Source organism: Vidua chalybeata, chromosome Z (assembly GCF_026979565.1).
Source record: "Vidua chalybeata isolate OUT-0048 chromosome Z, bVidCha1 merged haplotype, whole genome shotgun sequence".
Classification (NCBI taxonomy): Eukaryota; Metazoa; Chordata; class Aves; order Passeriformes; family Viduidae; genus Vidua; species Vidua chalybeata.
Window position 1 is genome coordinate 18,556,751 of NC_071570.1, and position 21,168 is coordinate 18,577,918.

The 21,168-nt window shown below is 34.2% G+C and overlaps 1 protein-coding gene across 9 annotated transcripts in view; it reads right to left on the minus strand.

The window, feature by feature from the left end:
- The window catches only part of CCDC171 (coiled-coil domain containing 171), a 162,113-nt gene that overhangs the window by 68,404 nt on the left and 72,541 nt on the right, over positions 1 to 21,168 (minus strand). For 8 of the 9 annotated variants that reach the window (XM_053932309.1, XM_053932307.1, XM_053932306.1 and 5 more), the window contains exons 16-20: positions 18,218 to 18,722; positions 17,350 to 17,466; positions 11,853 to 12,079; positions 11,004 to 11,183; positions 9,180 to 9,365 (exon numbers count right to left, since the gene is read on the minus strand). In XM_053932309.1, coding sequence (XP_053788284.1) covers positions 9,180 to 9,365; positions 11,004 to 11,183; positions 11,853 to 12,079; positions 17,350 to 17,466; positions 18,218 to 18,722 — 1,215 coding nt within the window. Of the gene's footprint in view, positions 1 to 87; positions 842 to 9,179; positions 9,366 to 11,003; positions 11,184 to 11,852; positions 12,080 to 17,349; positions 17,467 to 18,217; positions 18,723 to 21,168 lie in introns of those variants that run through there. The other variant, XM_053932311.1, reaches the window with a different exon arrangement.

Consider the following 21,168-nt stretch of genomic DNA (forward strand, 5'->3'; position numbering starts at 1 on the left):
ATTTGTATCAGAAATTTGCTTAGAATATTTCTGAATGGTATCAGTCAGTTAAAACAATTCAGGAAGAAGAAGAAGAAATAACAGCAATAAAATATTAACAATGACAACAATTTATTTACAAAGTAAAAAACCACAATTTAATTCCCATTGTTTATTTAAAAAGGAATACAATCTGAAGTTAGGAGGTTTCATGACACAGACAAAAAGGCATTTGAGTCAGGCTAAATGACACAGCATTCTGTTTCAGAATGAAACATGAGAAACAAATATTATGGTACCTTGTCTCTATCTTCTCTTCAAACACTGGTTAAAAAAAATGGAAATACTAGGAGTCTTCAGAACACTTTCAAGGAAATTTCTAAATAGAATTTAAGGTTCAATTCTGAGTGCAAAAATATACTGTCCAAAACCTCAATATACTGGTGGCACCAGCTAAGTTTTTTTATTGCTGCAGGTTATGCTGCAGCCTTTCTTGGAAGAGGCTGCTGCACAATTCCACCAGACACGAGTGCATTAGTGTGAGCCATCACATTGAAGAGTTAGGGCCAATGCTAAGAATGTCAATTAGTGATACACAAAGGTTTGATCTTGCTTCATAAAGAAGGTTTTTTTTCTTTAATTAATTAATTAGACAAATCTTTTTTTTTAGCATGGCACTAACATTAATACAGGCTTCACAAGATTTATCACGTAATATGATTTACATTCAAGTATTCCCCTTCAGAAGAGTTCTGACCAAATCATACATGCAAGGTATGTGTGTTTCCACAGAGCCCCAAATTTATGTGTAACATTAATGTTTTATTTGAATATCAGGCCAGCCACATCTTGCATGACGTACCTGCAGGGAGAAAACACGCATGTTTGATTATCCCTTTTACTTTTTAAACCTCAATAAAATAAGAAAGAATTGATAAATATGTATTTTATATTAAAAGGTCTATTCTGCAATATAGGTCACCCCTATCCTTCCACTCATTAAAAACTGGAGGGTAGTCACCTTAGCAGAAGAAAACAGATACATTACAGCAAAATTTAACTTACATAAAAGGCAACTTTTAAATCACTCTATTGAAAAAGCATCAAAGATATATTACATCCCAATATTCAGCAAGGAGATTAAAGTGCTATAAAGACATATTGATTAGATGTCTCACTTCCTTCTGGATATACTTTGAGTCATACCAAGTGCCAAACAAGAACACAAAGCTTAATAAACAAGCTATAAGTTTCCATGAGCATGGCAAATACAGATCCTGAAACAGGGAAGTTATACAGTGACAGTGAATTCAGTGAAAACTGAATTATTATTTATATTTTTCTCTTTTGGTATATTTCTTAACTGTAAGACAAAATGGCACCACAATGGTACAAAACTTGGAAAGTTACCTACTTCACTCACCTATGTAAATGACAGTAACAAATATGCCTATCACTAGGTGATACCACACAACCAGTTATTTTAGCAAATTAACTTTTTCTAAGAACGCTTATTTCTTCCTTCTCACACCTGAGAAATTTTCCTGTAAACAATGCAGTAGTATTTATAAAAGAAATATTGGGACTGCTACTTAGAATTGAGAATCTTAATGTCATAATTCTAAAATCACTCAATATCTTATTGAAAAGTCCACAGACAGAAAAAAAAAATTAACAAACAAAACCCCCAAAATATAAAAACAATTAAGGTGGTTTTACTTTAACTAGAAAGAATTGGAAACATTTTAAAGTCTTTTTAACTGAAAAGTAAAATTATCTAGCAACAAGAACCTCAATGGATTTTTCATAAATACATATTGTAAAAGACAACACAAAAAATTAGGCAGCATAAAATATAATTTCTGTTTTGAGTTTGTTGCCCTGCTATAATTTTGAAGAGCTTCCATGCTCTAATAGAGGACAGCATAGGCACAGATTCTGGAAGCTGAAATTGGTATACATTTTGAAAAACCTTCCCCCTGAAAATCACTGAATACCTAATGGAGTATCAAATTAAATTAAAAGATCAAATTATATGAATGATAGGCCCAGCTGCTGTCATAGCATGCGGCCAAGGGAATACAGGTGCAAAGGAATGCATCTCTTGTTTTAGTCTTATGACAGTTAGATACATACTTAATTATATTCCAACAGTTTAATTATATTTCAATAGCTATTTGAAAGATTTTACTTATGGTTTGACAAGAAGATATAAAGATATCTGCAGAATTAGTTGCACACAAAGAGAAAGGGAGAACATAGGAAAACATGACTCAGGTGAAAAATTATGAGGCCCTGGAGATATCCTAGATAAACAGCAGTAAAAAGCACATCTACCTATAAAGAACTTCTATATCAAGAAGACACAGAACCTGTATAGTAGAATGTCCTACACATTGATATCTATACTATCAGGAAAAATAGGGTATAGAACACCTTCTTTTAAAAATCTCATGCTGTTTTAAAGATCTATTGATCCACTCTACACATCTCAAGGTAATACAGTTACTTTGTAGTTGATCCAATAATATAATGAAGATCTCCCAGAAGAAGACCAAGAAGCCTTTCAGTATTTTTGAGTGAAAACTGAAAGATAGTTGAAGGTCTTGAAATAACAGGAATAAATGATATGTAAGTACATATGCTTCATAACCACATGCTGTAATTACACAATAATCCCATTTTTCTTCCAAATTACTTGTCAATAAATCCTTCTCACTGCACTATAAATTCCAGGGTCATGGACAGAGGTATTTATTAGTATAATTACAATGCAGAAATAAAACCATTAAGCTTTTAGATCCTGATATTGTTCCATTTATTCTCTCCTTTCCCCAAGGGGGAGCGAATAGTTCCTACAAATGGAATACTCAGAAAATACTGGAGGCTACTTTTAAAAGACTAAAAATGTGCTGGTTCATGCAATTGTTTTATTTGAGTTATCTTTTCTCTTTATCTAAACTTTGACAGAATGGCAGATTTATCTTTTTCTTAATACTATAGTGTAGCAAACAGACTCAGGATCAAAAGTATTCTCTGAAATAGGCAACGTTACTACACTATTAACACCAAAGCACTCTGGATTTCACTTCGTGCCAGTCAGTCATACATTGGACCAAAAATCCCAAGGTCTCATATGAGTGCATGACTCATAAAGTGACTGTAGAATGAGGCTATTGAATCAGACTAGCATGAACAAACTTATTCCATAATTTCCTGGAGAAGGGTAAACCTATTCTTACTTGGAATTTAACTCGTGGTCATAATTAGCTTTCAAAGATTAACTAAAATGATGTTACATAATCATGACTTATTCCAGTGTTCTATTTCAGTATCTAAGTTGCATACAAATTGATTTAATAGTGAGAGCATTTTCTCAGAGTTATCTTAAACTCTTCAACAAGTTAAAATTCTAATTTTTCTTACTTAGGGATGCTTTTTCTTATTTATCAGATAAATAATACTTACATCTGATTAGATTGAACATAAATGTAATAAATGGCCAATTATTCTTCAATGTAAAGTATCATTGGATACAATTTTATCATTTTCTTGCTATATAAAGGTAGTAAATAATATACCTGAATAATATTCTTAATACCAACCAATAAAATATTGTATAGTGGCATAATTTAGGAGAAAAAAAATGTTCACCTGGTGTAAATACATGTTCAAATTCCAATGTAAAACCTTAACAGTGCTCAAAAATTAACTATTACTGACATTCAACTTGTAAAACTGGACAAAAGAGGAAACAGAAAATGAAAATAAATGAAACAGAAATGCGACAGTAATGATGATATCCTTTCAAAATAAGAACTTCCAATTAAATTATGGTTGTGTAACTTATACTACAATATTTTGCATTGTTGCATGGACCTTCATATTGATGCAAACATATAATGAATTCAAATCACAAACTTTAACTTTATTCTTCCTCCCATTCTTGTCATAACTTACATATTTTTCAGAAAGTTTGACTCAGAAAAGTTAATGCAGACCTTCAACAACTTGGTTGATAGTTGCTTGGCTGCTTCATTGTTGACGACAGCACAAAAAAATCTAAAAGCCATGTACTGACTTCAGTCCCTCCACACTAATGCTGATACTGATAAATGTTCTAGGTACACAACAAAGGAAATAGATAGATATAAAAACATGTCTAAGAGCAAGTTCTTCACTCTGAGGGTTGTTGGGCACTGGAAGAGCTCCCCAGGGAAGTGGTCACAGCACCAGCCTGACAGAGTTCAAGAAGCGTTTGGACAATGCTCTCAGGCACATGGTGTGACTCCAAGATGGCCCTGTGCAGGGCCAGGAGCTGGATGCTGATGATCACTGTAAATCTTTTCAAACTAAGTACTTCCTATGATTCAATGAATCCAACTCCCTGAACAAACCACAGAAGCATGAAATGTAAAGTGAAGTTGAAGTTCAGAGACCCGAAATATAGACTCACTATAATAATAGAGTGCAGACTTTATCTAGGCTGTGTTCTGCTTCCTTTTGCAAAAAAGAGGCCTCAGGTCTAGCCCACAATTGTGTGCTATCTATGTGTCTTCCTATTATATAAAGACAGCAGCTACTAGAAGGAAGACTATCTCTTCCCATAAACCTAAATTCCACATGCAATGCATTGCAAATTATAAACAAAAAAGCACAAAAGACTAGCTCTATGACAAGTTTCTAGTTAACCTAAATCTTTGAAGACTAAGAAGTTATCAGTAGTGGACATTATGTAACAGAGCAGAATGAACACTTCTACTGATTTTACAAATAGTGCTAACACAAATTGAAGTATCTGACAAATCTCTTTAGCTTACTATTTATTGTACTAAGAATATACATTACCTCTTTCGACTAAGAACAGAGCAGATGACAATACTAATCCATTCTCCCCTATTTTATAAGTTATTTAGGTGTTCAGAACATAGACAGTATGGAAACCAAAAACTAACAACCCCCCATATTTACTTAATGAATTATGAATTTTAGTTTCTAACCTATTCAGGAGGAAGCTTGCTTCTCTTTAGCATGCTAAATTTCACTAATATAAATTCTCTGTTAAGTTAGATGCCAGCTGTAATCAACTATATTCCTTTCTTTAAGGAACAGCCTTACATTTAATCGGGCAATGCACAGAAATGCAGTTTCTTGACAAAGACACAAACAAGTTTTTAGAATCAACAGTATCCCTCAGTGCATCCAAATTCTAGCAATCTTTTCAACTTGAGATGTCAGAGGAAAAAAAATCCCAAATCCTATTTCTGTTCTTAGTGTTACTGCAATCTTTCTGAGAAGCATGAAAACCACTTGGTTTTCCTCATGCAAGTGAAGTTTTTAACCTTTCTCCAAGATAGAATACTGCAGCATTTTCAGAAAAAAACTGTAAAACTCACAAAGTATGTGTAGTGGTATTAGTCAAAGAAATTATGTAAATATTTGAAATGGTCTTTCAGAGAAAATATATGGCTATAAATATATGAAAAGGAAAAGCAATGAAAAGCAGAAAATTGTGTATCACCTTCACCTCAAATTCACCCAAGAACTGAGCTGAAAACACGTGCTGAGGGAAACATCCACTTCTAATAAACAGAGAAATCCCAATCTTCATCTGAATCTAATGAATTCAGATATTCCTGTTTAGTAAAGGATACTCTGGACAGAGAATATGTATGTACGATTTCAATGACATAGGTATTGAAAATAAATATCTCAAATCTTCCCACCAGAAAACATCTTTTTGTGTTATCAAAACAATTGGATAAGATTTTTTTTCCTTATTTATTCTGTCATAAATTAATCACAGCTTCACTAAATTCAGTAGATTAAACAAACCCAAAATTTAGGGTACCTTCTTCTAAAACAACTATTGAAGTTTATGTTGAGGCATATCAGTATCAAGCTATATGATTTGATATCTATTGCACTGGAGCTATTAATTAACAATTTATAGAACTTGTTCCATAAATAGAACCTTAAAAATATACAGGCACTAACATACGTAAAAGGAAGTAAATATATAGACTGTGCATATCAATAGGAAACAAAAATACTTTACTTGATTAAGAACAGCTGGTATCAGGAATTAAAATTATGTCTGTTGTTGATACCTGTTTAGCATTTGTGTAAAGGTTTCTTTTCAAAGAATAAGGAACCAAAGCAAATAATTCACCTCATCTAATAAGAAGAAGTGGTGTTAAAGAGTTGCTTAGTTCCAGCTGACCTTGAATGTAATTGGCTATTTTGGATGTCTCTATGGTATATGCCACTAAGAAGATAAAAATATACAGGATTAAAATCTGAACTGATAAAGCTAAGAAATTAAGTATTACTCCTTTAATAACCCTACTTTATGAAAGTACATGAATACCAAAATATCTCCTTACTGACTGCTGTGAATAAGTTTAAAAACAAGCTATCAAAAGTGAAGGTATCTAATATTTTAATTTTCTTCTTCTTACCTTTTTAAAAACTATGAATAAAGAATTCAAAGCACGTCTATTTTTTTTTTCACTCCATGTCACCCTACTCTACCTCACCTTACTTGTATGCCACCACACTCATCAAATTTTTACATACACTTAAGTCTATACAAATAATAATATTTTGTACCTTAAAATGAAGATGGAGGCATATTTTTTCTATTTTGTTTTTTACACTGCAACACTAAAAATTATTTTCTTTTCTTTTCTGTATTTTTTAAGTACTTGAAACAGTATACAATTTTAAGAACACTGTTTTACAAGGGCAAGATTGATTATTACCAAGATGAGATTGTTTCACTATACTGCAAAATGAGAGCTACAAAAAGCCCCACAAAAACCACCAAACATTTTAAGTCACAAAACCCAATTAAGCTAAAGAAAAGGGTCTGTCAGTTAAGATACCAGGGCAGAGACCATTTCTTCCTGTTGTAAATAAAGGCATGAACAAGGTTGGATGGTGGCTAACTGTGAAGAAGAGACCTTTTCTTAAATTAAAAAAAAAAAAAAAAAAAAAAGATATCTGGCTCAAAATTTAAGAACCACTTTTAGTCCTTGGGATCAAAGTATTATATTAGACTGCCATTTGAATTTCAAAAATACTTATACAACACAGGTTTGGAATTGTAAAAACAATGATAAAAAGTGAAGATGAAATTATGACTTAGGATGCATACATTATAAAATTGTATCTGCATGACTAAAAAAAATCAAGGACCACAAGATCATTAACATGTTTTGACATGTTACCACAACTGTTCTTGTCTCCTTTTTTGGTACAGTCACAGATAGATGCTGTTACAACCAAAATGCAATTTTGTGCTATCTTTTGTAGCAAATATAATGAAATTAAGAGATATCAATTAATATAAGTTGAGAGACAGTACACAGCAACAAGCCTACAACTTAAAATTGGTTTAAAACTCCTCAATGGGAAGGATTGAGACTTACAAAGTAATAAACCAAATCAGTGTACCTGTAAGTAGTAAACTTCAACCCTAAGGTTTATTTTGTCAATGTTCTTTGTCTCCATCCTATCACCTATATTGTTACATTGCATGTATCTTGAAAGATTTCAGCAATAACCAAGCATTTTATACTAAATGAAGTTGTTCCAGTAGCAAACAACTATTAAAGAACTGCAGAATTAGGATGCATTTTAGGATCATGACTGTCTCAAAAAAATTGCATATAGCCTTCAATTAACAAAAACCAGAAGCTGGGAAATATAATTCAGTATCCAATAATCTATGTAACAGATTTGTTTAGAAGTTCCTTCTATATTTTAATTGCCTGCAATTGACCTCTCTCTTCACAGTCTCTGAACAAATGAAAAGGTGTGTTTTAGACAAAGTAAAACATGGTGAAAACACATCTATTAATGTACAAAAAGTAGACAGATATGAAGATTTCAAATAAGTTTTGTCTTCTAGTCCTTCCCTTCTTTATATTCCTAATCGCCATTTAAAAATCTCAAATCAAGCATTTCTCAAAGAAATCAAACACAAGAATAACAGATTATATATACACTACAGTTATATCAGAAAGAAAATAGCAATATTATTAACAAGCAACCTGACTGAAAAACAGTAGCACATTCATTCTTCCATTTAAATGAAACACCCAAAACTAGGGCATTGTGAGGGAGAAAAAAAAAACCCACAAAAACCAACAGGTAAATTGGAAATGTCACTGTCTTCTACCTTTAGTGAGGTAAGGCATTTTTTAGTAAATAATACCACCAGTGAAAACCCTCCTCAATAAATTTAAAAACATCCTTCAGCATCCTCCACTATACATCACTTCTACTTTGCTGCAACTCATCCTCCTTGACATCTACTTTCATTGTAATATTTTCAATATTTATGAAATTCCTACTACTTTTGCAGCTGGAATCATTTTCGTTTTCCTCCTGCTTGACACTTGTTCTCTCAGAATTCTAAGTGCTTCTATTTGTCAAAATACTGGTGAAGCAGTCCCTTTGCTCAGTTGTCAATTCACAGAAGAATACTGGGAGATGGAAAGACAGTAGTAGGGCTGAAAAGCAGACACAAGCAGCAAAGCTTACTTTAAATAAAAAATAAATAAAAGCTGCCGAGCTCAGGTCGCTACCCGTTACTGGCTTGCCATCACGAAGTTTTCTCTTCCCATGTTAGATATCCACCTGGTTTCAAACCTCTAATACTCCTTCTGTTCCTTTGTTTGTCATCAGAGATTCTGATAACATCATTGTTTCCCTCATTACTCATTATGTCTACAGAAAATTCTAAATTCTGATGAAAAAAGGATTTCTCTCTATCGTCACCTTGCATACTCCAAACTGACAAACATATTCTCCATCCTAAGATTATATTCAGGAAACAGACAGTCCAGGTTTTAAACTATTATTGTGACCTCTATCAAAAATCAAAGTATCCCGTTACTTTTCATTTAATTTTTCTATAAATTGCAATCACCTTGTGATAGCTAGATCTGTCACTTATGTCCCCTATAAATTTCAGACACTTCGCATATATTAGTGTACACCACCCAGTTTCAGGAGCAGAAAAGTGATGATATACCTTGAAGAATCTTGAAAGTGTTTCTGAGTACCCTAAAATTTCAATGGGTATGTAGTATATGTGCATTTACATTTTATTTGCACAAGAACTATGACATTTGGCTTATTCACCAAAAAACAAATTTCAGGTGCCTAATTAAGAGCAATAATCATCTTACCTTTACAGATTCACTTAAGACTTGGGTTTTATCTGCTTCTTCACTGGATTGCCATTCTAGTTTATTATTTAACTCCTGCAGCTGTTGTGCTTGTTCATTCAAAAGCAATTGTGCCTGATGCTCCCGATGTAATGCATTATTTAATTCTTCACATACACTTTCAAACCTCTCATGGGTGATTGATTTCTGATAAGAGAAATAAATTGTGTTTGATTATGTAACTATACTTACCTGTTTACATATTTGACTTCCCAAGTTCCACTTGGGAGCATATTAAATTCTAAAACAAAAGCATGCTAAAGGTTATTATTTATTTAGGTTTTTTAACTCAAAGACAGACCACCAAGCAATAAAATGGGCAGACAACTTCATTCACTGTATTTTTTCAAAACAGCATTCAGGCTACAGTAGACAGTATGCAGTCGCTATTCTATTCAAATTAACACCCTAGATTGCTAAGAACCAGTATTTAGAAGGAAATATGCAGATCAATTTCCCACATTTTAGTGCATATCTTGTTAATCCTTGTAAAGGTCTTCCTGAACTCTTTCTTCCTTTCAAAAAGTGTTCCAGAAAGACAAATAGTTCTTCAAGAGAAATCATTGTCAACATTTGAAAGGCAATCTAAACTGTGATAATTTCTTCCAATTTTCCCAGTACTGTAAGCAATAATGATCAGTATGAGCAGTACTGTATGCAGTATGAGCAAAACTGAAGATAAGCAAATATAATTTTGTTTGTTTGAGTTAAAAACCCCAATGTTTTACCAGCTAGGAACGGGAAAAAGAATGGATTTGACACTATCTGTTAAATATTCTCTGCTTGGAAGTGTCTTGATTGGAACACGCTGACAAGTCTACCAACTAGGTTTCAGTATCAGGTCACAGCTACAGAAAACACTACTTTTTCTGGGCCACAGCTGTTTTAATTGTACACTGTACCTGTTGAGCACGTATAAGAATTCTTAACCATTCACTATCTCAAATAGTTCAAACATATGTTCAATTCTGAATGCAACCTACAAGAAATAAGCATAGTAGGAAAGGTGCTTATTGAACCTCCAGCATGCTAAAGCAAGACAAGTTTCTTCTCCTCCAAGGGCTGCTGGCACCCTTGTTCTGTACCTTTGACAGGGTCCCTTAGTCACAATACTGTGGTTGCAAGCAGTTAAGGAACCTTTTTGTTGTGTCTTCTTGTTTCTGTCAGACAATGCTATTTACAGGCTAGCAAATGCATAAATCAATCAATTAAGTAAATCAATTAGTGACAGCTAGGAGTCACAGAAATTTAGTAGCAGGAATATAGAAGATGGCCTTTTTCTCCCTTCCATAAACTTAGTCCTTCAGAGGAACAGCCACACTAAAATTTGCATTGACTAGCTCAGGGCATAACCCAGCATCAAAGATACAATAAAATGTCTATCATAATATTCAGCAATATCCACACAGAGTTTTTACTTCTTGAAGTTCTCATGAACACACTTATTCAATACTCTCACGGCCACTGACTTTAATCTGCTGAAGTGAGATCTATAAATGCTTTTCGGATATACAAATCGCATCAACATTTTCAACATACAGAAGAAAACCTGGTTGCTGAAGACCAAACATATAATTTGCAAGAGCACCTCATTCCACAAACCAAAAAGAAACTCTCAGGCAAGGGAAACCTTTCTAAACACATTTGACTTCTAGTTTAGTGACACTTACAATGCAAATCTTCTGGAAAATTCTTTTAATATTAGAATGATTTTATACTTATTTTTCAAAAGAGCATACAAAAACAAGTCTTATAAGCAGTCACCTCTAAATCAAATATACTTACTTGCTTAAGCATATTTAACTGCTCTTGCAGCCTCTGTGCTTTGTCTGCTTCTTTTTTTATCTCACTGAAATTCAATTTAAATTCTGCAACTTGTAAGCGCAGTGAGCGGCGTTCCACTTCTGCTGTATGAAGTCTTTGTGTAAATTCAAATATTTGCTTTTGCAAGGATTCTATGTTTTTCTGTTAATAATCAGAAACAGATTTATATGCTTTAACATGAACTATTTTATATATAAAAGGGTCACATGTAGTACCCAAGCAAATTAAACAAAGCTCTCATTTTGTCCACCATCTCTAAGATACACAAGAGTGCAAAAAAGTGAACCTGTTTCACCTTCATACTCTTGAGGGTAACTGAAAATTCTGTTTTCAAGAAAGTACTATTTTAATGTAAGGCCCACAATAAAAGACCAATTATTTCAGAAGCTTTCTCCATTCCCTCTGATTACAGGGAGAAGGCTATTTTTACTGAAAGATAGAACACAAAGCATTAGAAAACAGGAAAAAAAAGCCCCCAAAAAACCACAACAAAAAAACAACTCCATAACATTTAGTTGAAGCCAAAAGCAAGTTAGTTCCTACAAAGCAAATACAACTTTGAAAGAATCTTAAAAACCCTTTTTCTTAGATACATCAAATCTCTTCTTAAAATTCTTTGACATAAAAGAAAAAATATATTCATGCTCTAATGCTTCTGGGTGTTGGGAATCTGATGTCTACATAGTTGACTTCAATGTAACAGTCTCATAAACTGAAAAAAAAATTAATGGTACTATCAAGAGAGTTTCATCCTAACACTTAGGCCATGAACCTACTGCTTACATGAAGTAGAACTATAATTATGCATACCATACTGGATACTCTGTCACACAATCCAGCTTCCAGGGCCTGGGTATTTATTTTATTAAGTCCATGAGCCAGGCTCTGTACCAAGGAGTCTTTCTCCAGATAAGTAATGTACTTGCTGTGGTCTAATGGAACCGTCTCCATTATAACATTCAGCTTGTCCATCAGTTTTGAAAACGAATTCCTGGCTGCACTTAACAGTAACTTTCCAGAAACCCAGGACTTTGTACCTTTAAAAAAAAAGAACAAAAAACAATGACAAACAAAACCCCCAAACAAACAAAAAAAACCCCACAACAATAAAACCCAAACCAAAACAAAGAAAAGAAACATCAAGTAGGTTATTAGTTCCAGTTTCTTTCAGTGAAAAAAACCACAACAAACAACATCTCTAAGATACTCAACAGAAATTTTCCATTAAGGACTGGAAGACTGAGTTCAAAGGAATATCTCAGAGAGAGACTTTAAGATAAATTGTGTATTTAGCAATGAAAATTCTACTCCTATCAATTTATGAACGAGAGGGTAGAATAAGATTCTAAAGAATAAGATTTGTTTGTCACAGACTATTTGTCCAGTTGTTATGTTCTCCAATACCATACTTTTTAAGACTTTCTTTAGTGTTCTAATTTTGTAATTCAGAAAACATACAAGATGGATGCAAGCAAATGGAAGTCACATCAAGTAAGTCAGAAGTGATAGCACATGGTAAAACACTTTGTTATAATATTTACAATGCAAATTTCTGAGGGTTTCCTATTTCTCCTCCCTCCCCTCTACAGATGTCTAAATCATTTGCTGTTCAAAATTAGTGAGGCTTGGTACCTTAATGCCATACTATTTATATTCTGAGACAAGAGAATATAATTTACCTTATTCCAAGGCAATTAAAATTTTACAGCTACAATTACGTATTTCCCCATAGGATTTTGGTAATCATCCTTCTCATATAATGGACTTAAGGCCCCAGCACACCCAACATGTCCTGCTTGCTGCTAGATTCGTCAGGTCTGTAATTAATAATTGTGTTTAATGTTGATAAATAAAATTGTCAGTGCTCCTTCCACTAATTGGTATTCCAGATAACAGTTAATAGGTTTATTTATGCCTTAATAAAAGTCTTGTAATTTAGTTTTCCCTCTGCTAGGCAGGTCTTAATCTGTCATTACTTGTCTTATGATACTATCAGTGCAAGATGACAAGCATGGAAAAGCTTATTTACATTCAGTAGTACAGCAGATCTCCTGTTGCTACAGTGAACTAAAATATTTACTTAAGAGTATAAACAGAAAAAAATAACCCTGGCTTAAGTTAAAGAATTCCTTTTTATAGACTGTGAAGGAAAAAGCCAGAGGTACAAAGCAAACAGAACATGATAATTGATATAGTTTTATTACAATTCTCATTGTAAAGAAGTCATTTACATGTGAGGTTGAGATTTATCTGTAAGCAGTAACAAAAAAAGCTCATGATAAAATCAAATCTTTTCTCAGAGCCATTTTCCTGCTTAGTTTTGAAATAGCACCACTCCACTGATTCCAGTGCTTAACTGGAGTATCATTTTTGAGAACATACTCTCTCCATAACCTCAGTGACTAGTAGATTTGTCTTTTCTTCATGACTAAGATAGCACCTTTTAAGTTAAAAATCTTATAAGGCATTTTTATCTTGCACTTCAACTAACTAAACAGCCTTTGCAATTAAAAAAAAAATATTCTTTTCATACACAGAAAATCTGCTATTGCAATTCTCCAGTCAGAATGCATTCGCTAGTTGAATGATTAGTTAAATTAACCTAAAATTAAAACTAGAACATTTTTATGGCCTTACACATAAGATGATGCCAAAACCTTCTTAAAAAATGTCCTTTGCCATGATTTTTGTATATATAGAATAAAGGAGCTCAATGAGCTACTGTTCCTTCACTTTTCCCAGTATTTCCACTTGCTGTCTCAGGTTATAAGATTGTTTGCCTGTCAGAAGCACATATTGTTTCTCCATATGTACAGTAACTAGCATGGCAGCCCCTTTCCCTATGCCTAGAATCTCGTGTTTTGACTGTATCAAAAGTAAATTTAAAATAATAATTCAGACAAATATGTTGTAGCATTTTCAAATGATCATTCCACTTCCCAACAAGCACTCCTCTTAACCACTATAGTTCAACATCCACAACTTAAGGCATTTTCTTGGGATAGCAATAAATAGTCATGCCCTCCATTATTTTTATGAAGAGTAGCTTTGACTAAATAGATAGAAATATTTTGAAGTAAGTTACTGATTGCTTTGAAAGATTAAATAAAAACATAAATCAATTCCACAAGGAACTGTATCTATAATAACTGAGAGGAGAATAGACTGTTTAAGTATATATATCTTAAGTACCTGCCATTAAGGATGAAAGAATTACAATAAAAATTAAATTATATATTGAATTATGTACTTTATGTGTCTAAGAAATTGTTAACACAAGTACAGGTATACAACAAAGAGCAATTAACTCTTACATTAATAAAATGTAAAAAAAAGTGTCAAATATTACTTCACTGAAATAATGCAGCCTGGGGCTTGGGGGTCTGTCCGACCCCCGGCTGCCGCTGCCGTAGGTGTCCCGGATAGTGCTGGGCTGATAGGGTCAATCTGTCTGGGTCCCTCAGGCTCAGCTCCCAGCTGCAGGCAATTTAGAGAGCAATTGTGGAGTGATTTCAGTTCTGGTGAATTCAGCTCATAAGTGATTTCAGCTCTGTGCTCGCAAGTACCTCAGGCAGACGCACAGGGATAGAGAGAGGAGAAGGCTGTATGCGGTTCCACAGCAGTGTCCTTTAATTTCAGCTCCTGTGAAAGGGGCAGTGACAGCTCTTCTGCCTAACTGGGCAGAGATGGGGGTTGATATAGGGTACCGGGGTGTTGGAAATTGTCCAGTGGCCAGGGTTGAGGACAATACGACCTATGGCCTTACAGAGAGATAACAAGGGTCCGAGGGTGGAAGAGGGGCTAATCTGGTCCAGTCACCATGACTAGGCATTTCTTATCTTAGGTGAGTGACCGCCAGGGAGGCCTTGCAGGGCCTCTGCCTGCTACACTGAAACATGAAAAAACAATTATTGTTTATTTTGTTTTGATGAAATTGAACACCAGTCAGCAGGATTAACTTTGTACTATGCAAGACTAAAATGTTCATGTCAAACTGTTAAAGCTTTGTATATTTAACAATTGGTGAAATTTGTATTGAAAACATTGGATGTTACTGTCTCTGCCTTATGACAGTACAGATTTTGTTCAAATAAATCTAAAATCTAACCTTACAAAAAAACCCAAAACAAACTAAAAAACTCCAACACTGCAATGAACTTGCATTGAAACTGAAGCAAAGAGATAATTCTAAGACATGCTGGAATGAGACCCAAATTAACTAACTGTAGGTAGGGAAACAATCATCAGTGTCAAACCAAAACCATGTATTTAAAAGATCAAAAAAGGTGCCTCAAATCAGAGTGTACAGACCCAAATGCTCCAGTGTCATCTGAGTTTGGTTGGATTTGCTTTTTTCAGCTGGATTCGGTTTTTACAGCTGCCTCAAACGGTTCCCCAGAACCTAGCCTTTTTTAAACATAATTTCTAAGACAATTAATCATTCCATCTTGATGATCCAGACAGCACCTTCCTGTAGCACTCTCTCCTGTGACGTGTAGTCTAATCCGGAATTGCCATTATTTAAAGATATGAAAGGATTGCCTATTTACAATTTTTTAATTCAACATAATTGAAATCAGTTTGAAGATTTAAGTCCTACTTAAAGTATTATTTATAGAACATAATGTAATTTTCTAAGTGTGGAAGCTTTCAGATATATTCCTTCACAGCCTAATTACTTTAACACTTCCAGAAATTTCATATCAAACTTTAAATTATTTATTACTGTTTTTTGAACCAAAGATTCTTAAGAGACTTGACTTCATGAGCAACAGAATTCCAAGTAATACATGAGCAGTTAGACCTTGAGTTTCTGTGGAAATTACTTAAATAGAGATAAGATATGAAAGAATCACCAAACTGACTGTGGCCATAACATTCCCAGCATGGTTCTTCCTAATTCTCAAAATCAAGCCTGTGTTGAGTGCAGAGATATCTAGTAAATAGAGACCAGCAGAATTCTCACATACTTCAAACTGCCAAAATATTATGATGTTTAGGGTATTCTAACCAGTCACTTCAGCAGATCCATGCTGCTGCTGCTTTTCTCTCAATTCTTCTTCAATTTGTGTTCCTACTCTGTACACAGGAACACTTGCAGTATAAACCCTGTAAACATTCCAAAATACAGTTCAAGCTTTGCTTTGTAAGGATATAAATCTAAGTTACTGAAAACAGGATGACCAAAGAAGAGAGCTTCTGAAACTGAATCAAAACACTTTTGCTTCAATGTCTTCTGGTATCAGTTTGCTATTTAAGCTTCTGGGAAATGAAGCATCTTATCCCTGTCCTGCTACTTCCATTTATTCATATAAATTATCCCTCCTTAAATATACTTTATTCTGTGACAGAAATGTTGGTATTTTAAAACTACAAGTTACTAAAGAACTAAGGACAGCAGCAAAGGAGAGAACCAAGCAAAATCTTACATCAGTTCTTGCTGAAATAAATTAAGGAAAATATTTAACAGCTGGGAATCATGAGGTGATATTTCCAGAGACTGACACTACAATTTTTCATAGGCATAGTAGAATTCTATACAAACAGAGACTTTCCTTGAGAAAATTAGGAAATCTAGACACAAACCTAATTAAACACAAACTTAGAGAGGGAAGACTGCAGAGACATAAAATAAGGACTGCTATGCATTGTATAAACAGAAAGCATTTTATTTCTCTCTCCAAAACTGTAAGATAGCAGTTCACTGTCTTCCAGATTTGGAACTACTAAATTCACATCATATAAAACACAGTAGGAAATTATTTTCTTTCAGTCAGCAGCTGTAATGTCCCAAGTCGAAGACGTGCCTGTTTTAGGGCCTGTACTTAAGAAATATACAAATCAAATAAAACCAAAATTAGATAGATTTTCTCTATGGAAAAATATCAGGTTGAGCTCCAGGAAACTATTTCTTGGATATTAAACCAGACAAAGAAGATAACTAGGAACCCTGTAAGAGTTACTTCATTCAAAAGCTTAGCCTACTTTTTAGGCTAAGCTTTTAAAAACAGGTTAGCCAAATATCTATTTCTGTGGTGTAGATTATTTTTAATATCTCACAATCAAACAGGCAGAATGGTATATATGCTTTCTAAAAGCACTCTCCAGCCTTCTGTTCCTATGACTCTATATACCAAAAGGATAAAGTATCACATCACCAGTTAAAGAAAATTCAATCTGTTCCATCAATACAGCTCTCAGGAGATTTGATCCAGAATAGTTTAAATAAAACCTAAAAATGGAGATGATGTAACCACCCTGATTATTTTTTAAATCTTCAACTACAAGAATCTACTTTTAAAATTACCTGGTTTGTTAACAACATCCTGCAATTCAGTGAGAGAACCGATTATTGCAGCAAGGAGATTGGAACTAGCAAACCAGCTGAGTGCTTCCACACAGTCAAGCTCTTCCTCTTCACAACCTATGGAATAGAATTGTAGCTACCAACAGAACTGAATAATTTAGATGAGTCACACTACTTTCTTTTTCAGAAATTGATGAAAGCTGAAAGTACATAAGCCACAGCCTATTTTCAGGACAATTTAGACCATATTAAATATGCTTCCACTTGCACTAAACCAGAAAAATAGATGAATCTTCTAGTTTGGAAAGCATTTTTTATACCATTTTTCCTTGTAGGGGGAGGCATAAGCTCATTTGCTAACAGAAAAGGACTAAGAGGACTACGTATTTCCACGAAAGGAAATTCAGAAATCTTACATTAATATTTTACCTGAATCAGTAAGAAACTTTTTTACATTTTTCAGCAGGAAATAAGTACTGCAAGTTTTTAATAAAAGAAGAGAACAGACATTCTCAAAAAATAATGTTGGTGGCAAATAATGTAGGAACATTTCAAGAAATTTATCACATAGAGCAGTTGCAGTAGCACCTAGTTCTGAAATCTACAATGCAAATATTGAGGATATCAAACAATGGGAGCTCATGTGTGTAGTTGCAACTTTACTTGCATTGCTAAACAGACTAAGCATTTCCTTTTAGGGGAAATTACATTTATCCAGTTACCTAAAAGTTACAAATTCAGAAATTACATTTGTTAAAATGTCAATAAATTTGTATTTACACTCTATTATAAATAACATTACTATATGTTATTCACTAGCCATATCTTTTGACACAACATTTATCAAAGAAGAAAAAAATCAGCTTACTCAACAGATTACGCTTGCCTTTGGATTCTCCTACACAAACTGGAATTCCAATGCCTTCTTTTAAGCCATTTGTCCATGTGAAGAGGGAAGTAGAAGACTGTGCTAAAAGCTTAAGTCTGTTGGCTGCCAAAACTGCAATCACAGCTCTTCGGAATACATAAATCAGGCCCTGGGATTTTCTTTTCTTTAGTTTTGCTTCATCTTGATTGTTTTCCTTTTCATCAGAGAGAGCATGAACTAGGGTCCTAATCTTCTGGTTCACTAGTTCATATATGTTCGCCTGATCCTGGAGAAGGTCTCTTTGGGAAGACATAGCACACAATCGGCCATACAGAGGATACAGGGCACCTGCTAATAGTGCACAGGCTGCCAGGAGTGAGGAATGCTCCTTCTGAAACTGTGTTAACATCTTTTTCACAGAAGTGTTTTCAAGAGCCAATTTCTCTTGACTTTTTTCAAGTACATAAATTTTTTCCTTATTTTTCTCTGCTGCTTCTTGGTATTCCTGGGATCAGAGGGAAAATAAAACAAACTGAACTAGAAGAAATATTAACAAAAAGTTTTTCTACTTCACAAAATCATTTTTGCCTAGACAAAAGATAAAAGAAAATACCTTCTTTTTTTCTTCTAGTTCAAGTAACACACAAAATGAACAAGTATTATTAGTAATTATGATAAAACTATCTCTCCTAATAAACAGTTAAACAATGAGATACATGAAAACAAACAAAGTAACAAAGCGAAGTTTGCACAGTCTTCAGTTACAAATGGATTCCTGGTTCCTGATGATAACCCTTAGTACTCCAATAGCCTGCACCTGGTTGTCCACAATGCAGTTTACCAGTTGACTTAACAACAATTGCTTAGTAAGCAATTACATGCTCCAATTTCAGAAAGACCATTGCTCTACAAAGAAGAAATAAAATTAGTATAAGGGAGAGGAAAAAAATAAGGAAGGCTCTGGAACATAAACGTAGACAGATTGGCAGCAGCTGGAAAAGGGGAAGTAAAGGTGATCTCTTAATTACTTTGTAATCAACCCCCTACTTATATATTCACAGATTAATTAGGTCTCATACAGAACTGAGTTTTCGAAAGAACAGTGTAATACAGATGTTTTTATTTTGCTTCATGCCATAATAGATTTTTTTCAAGCTGCAGAACATTTTTTTTCCTCTAAATGCCCTGAAATAGGGAAAGAGGGAGATTTAAAATAGCGAGCTGGTATAGAGAAATGAAAATGGTAACAAGTCAGGAAGTGCCAGGACTATAGTTAGAGGATGCAGACTGAAGTACTAGAATCAAGACACTATGCTGAGAGCTCTAAGTGACCTCAGAGACTTAAACTGGGTTCTTGATGCCTAAGAGTATTCTGTGATTGAAACAGCGACTACATTTAAACAGGCTTCACTGGTGTAGGGAGATAATAAATTTTAGGTACTGTTCACAAAGAATGTACAAGCTCAAGTTAAATGCTAATGCTTCAGCTATAATACATGGTCACAAAAAAGCAAACATGGGTGGAATTACAAGTCCATATGATGATGAAAACTGAGGATTTTGCTAAGTTTCAGATACCTCTCTTAGAGCTATAGACAATTTTGTTGAACATAGAATGACATTATTCCTGTAGCAGTAATCTAAAAAGAAGCAAATTGGGGTATTATCCAGCCATATTCTCCTGCATTCTATTTGTTAGAGATCCCAAACTAGTGCTGAGCAAGGCACCCTAGTTTCTTTCACCTCCTCCATTCTTCAAGCACCAAATGGAAAAAAAATATACACAGCTACCCCTAGAATGAAAATAGAAGATTCCATGCTTCTAAAGAGATCTACCCTAGTCACTTCAAAATGTCTTAGACCAAATAAATATTTTATAATTTTTTTGGAAGGGAAAGAATTTGTAATGCTATTAAAATACTTCAAGTGATACAAAAATAGAGGCCACTAAATGATTTAATTTCAAAATGCAAAATTTACAGGCCACATATGTCACTTTACTATGCTGAAATAAAGTATGAACATGGACAATACTTTCAGTGCTACTGCATTATTTACAGTGTTTGATTTTTATAGATAAAAACCCTGATAGCATGACTGGAAGGAACCAAAAAGGTAAGCCAAATTTAGAAAACAACCTCTGGCTTCTGGCCATCACAGGTGAAAGGCCAATATCAAAGTAAACAAACTGTGATCCCTACAGGGCTGTTGGATAGCAATACCAAATTCAGTGCTCTTGCTAATTAAAGCACTTCTTTAATGCTTTTTGTGATATGGTAATATGCAAAAGTAAATAAGACAACCTCTGACTTCAGAAATGTAAGTTTTGCAAGAAAATAGACCTTCTTTCTTTGGCTAATAATTTCTTTTGCTACACCAGACACGGTTTCTAGAGTTTTCTTTAAAGCTTGAAAGCTATGTCTCTTGAAAGAGACATAGACTTTTTTTCCTAAATGTTGGCAAGCTGGTTTCCTTTGGTGTTTGATCTTTGAGGGGCACCTCACTGGGTTGCAGAGCTTCATCAATTCCAAGAAACCTTAACAAAAAATCAGGTGCTATTAGCAAAACTATTTTACCCTACTTCTTACTACACCCTTAGCCTTCGCACAGAAACAGAACTGAAAACTAGAAATATAATGACACAGAGACTTCCAAAGGTTTTTTCTTTTGGAGAGCTGAGCACAGATGGCAGTAGAAGAGACAGGGCCCACCCCCACATGTACTAAAGCTGCCCCCAGGGAGGGCAAGCAAGCAGGAACACAATGAACAGAGAGGGCAAACAGCATGAAACATGAGCCAAGGCACCATGACACTGTTTGCAAACGCAGAGCAAGCAGGAAGGGCACTGAGGCACTGACAACACAAGCACTTAGCTCAGTGCTCAGTTGGTGATCTTCACTCTCAGCTGATTGAGCTGAGGTGTGGTGTTTGTTTGGACAAAAGTTACTTCC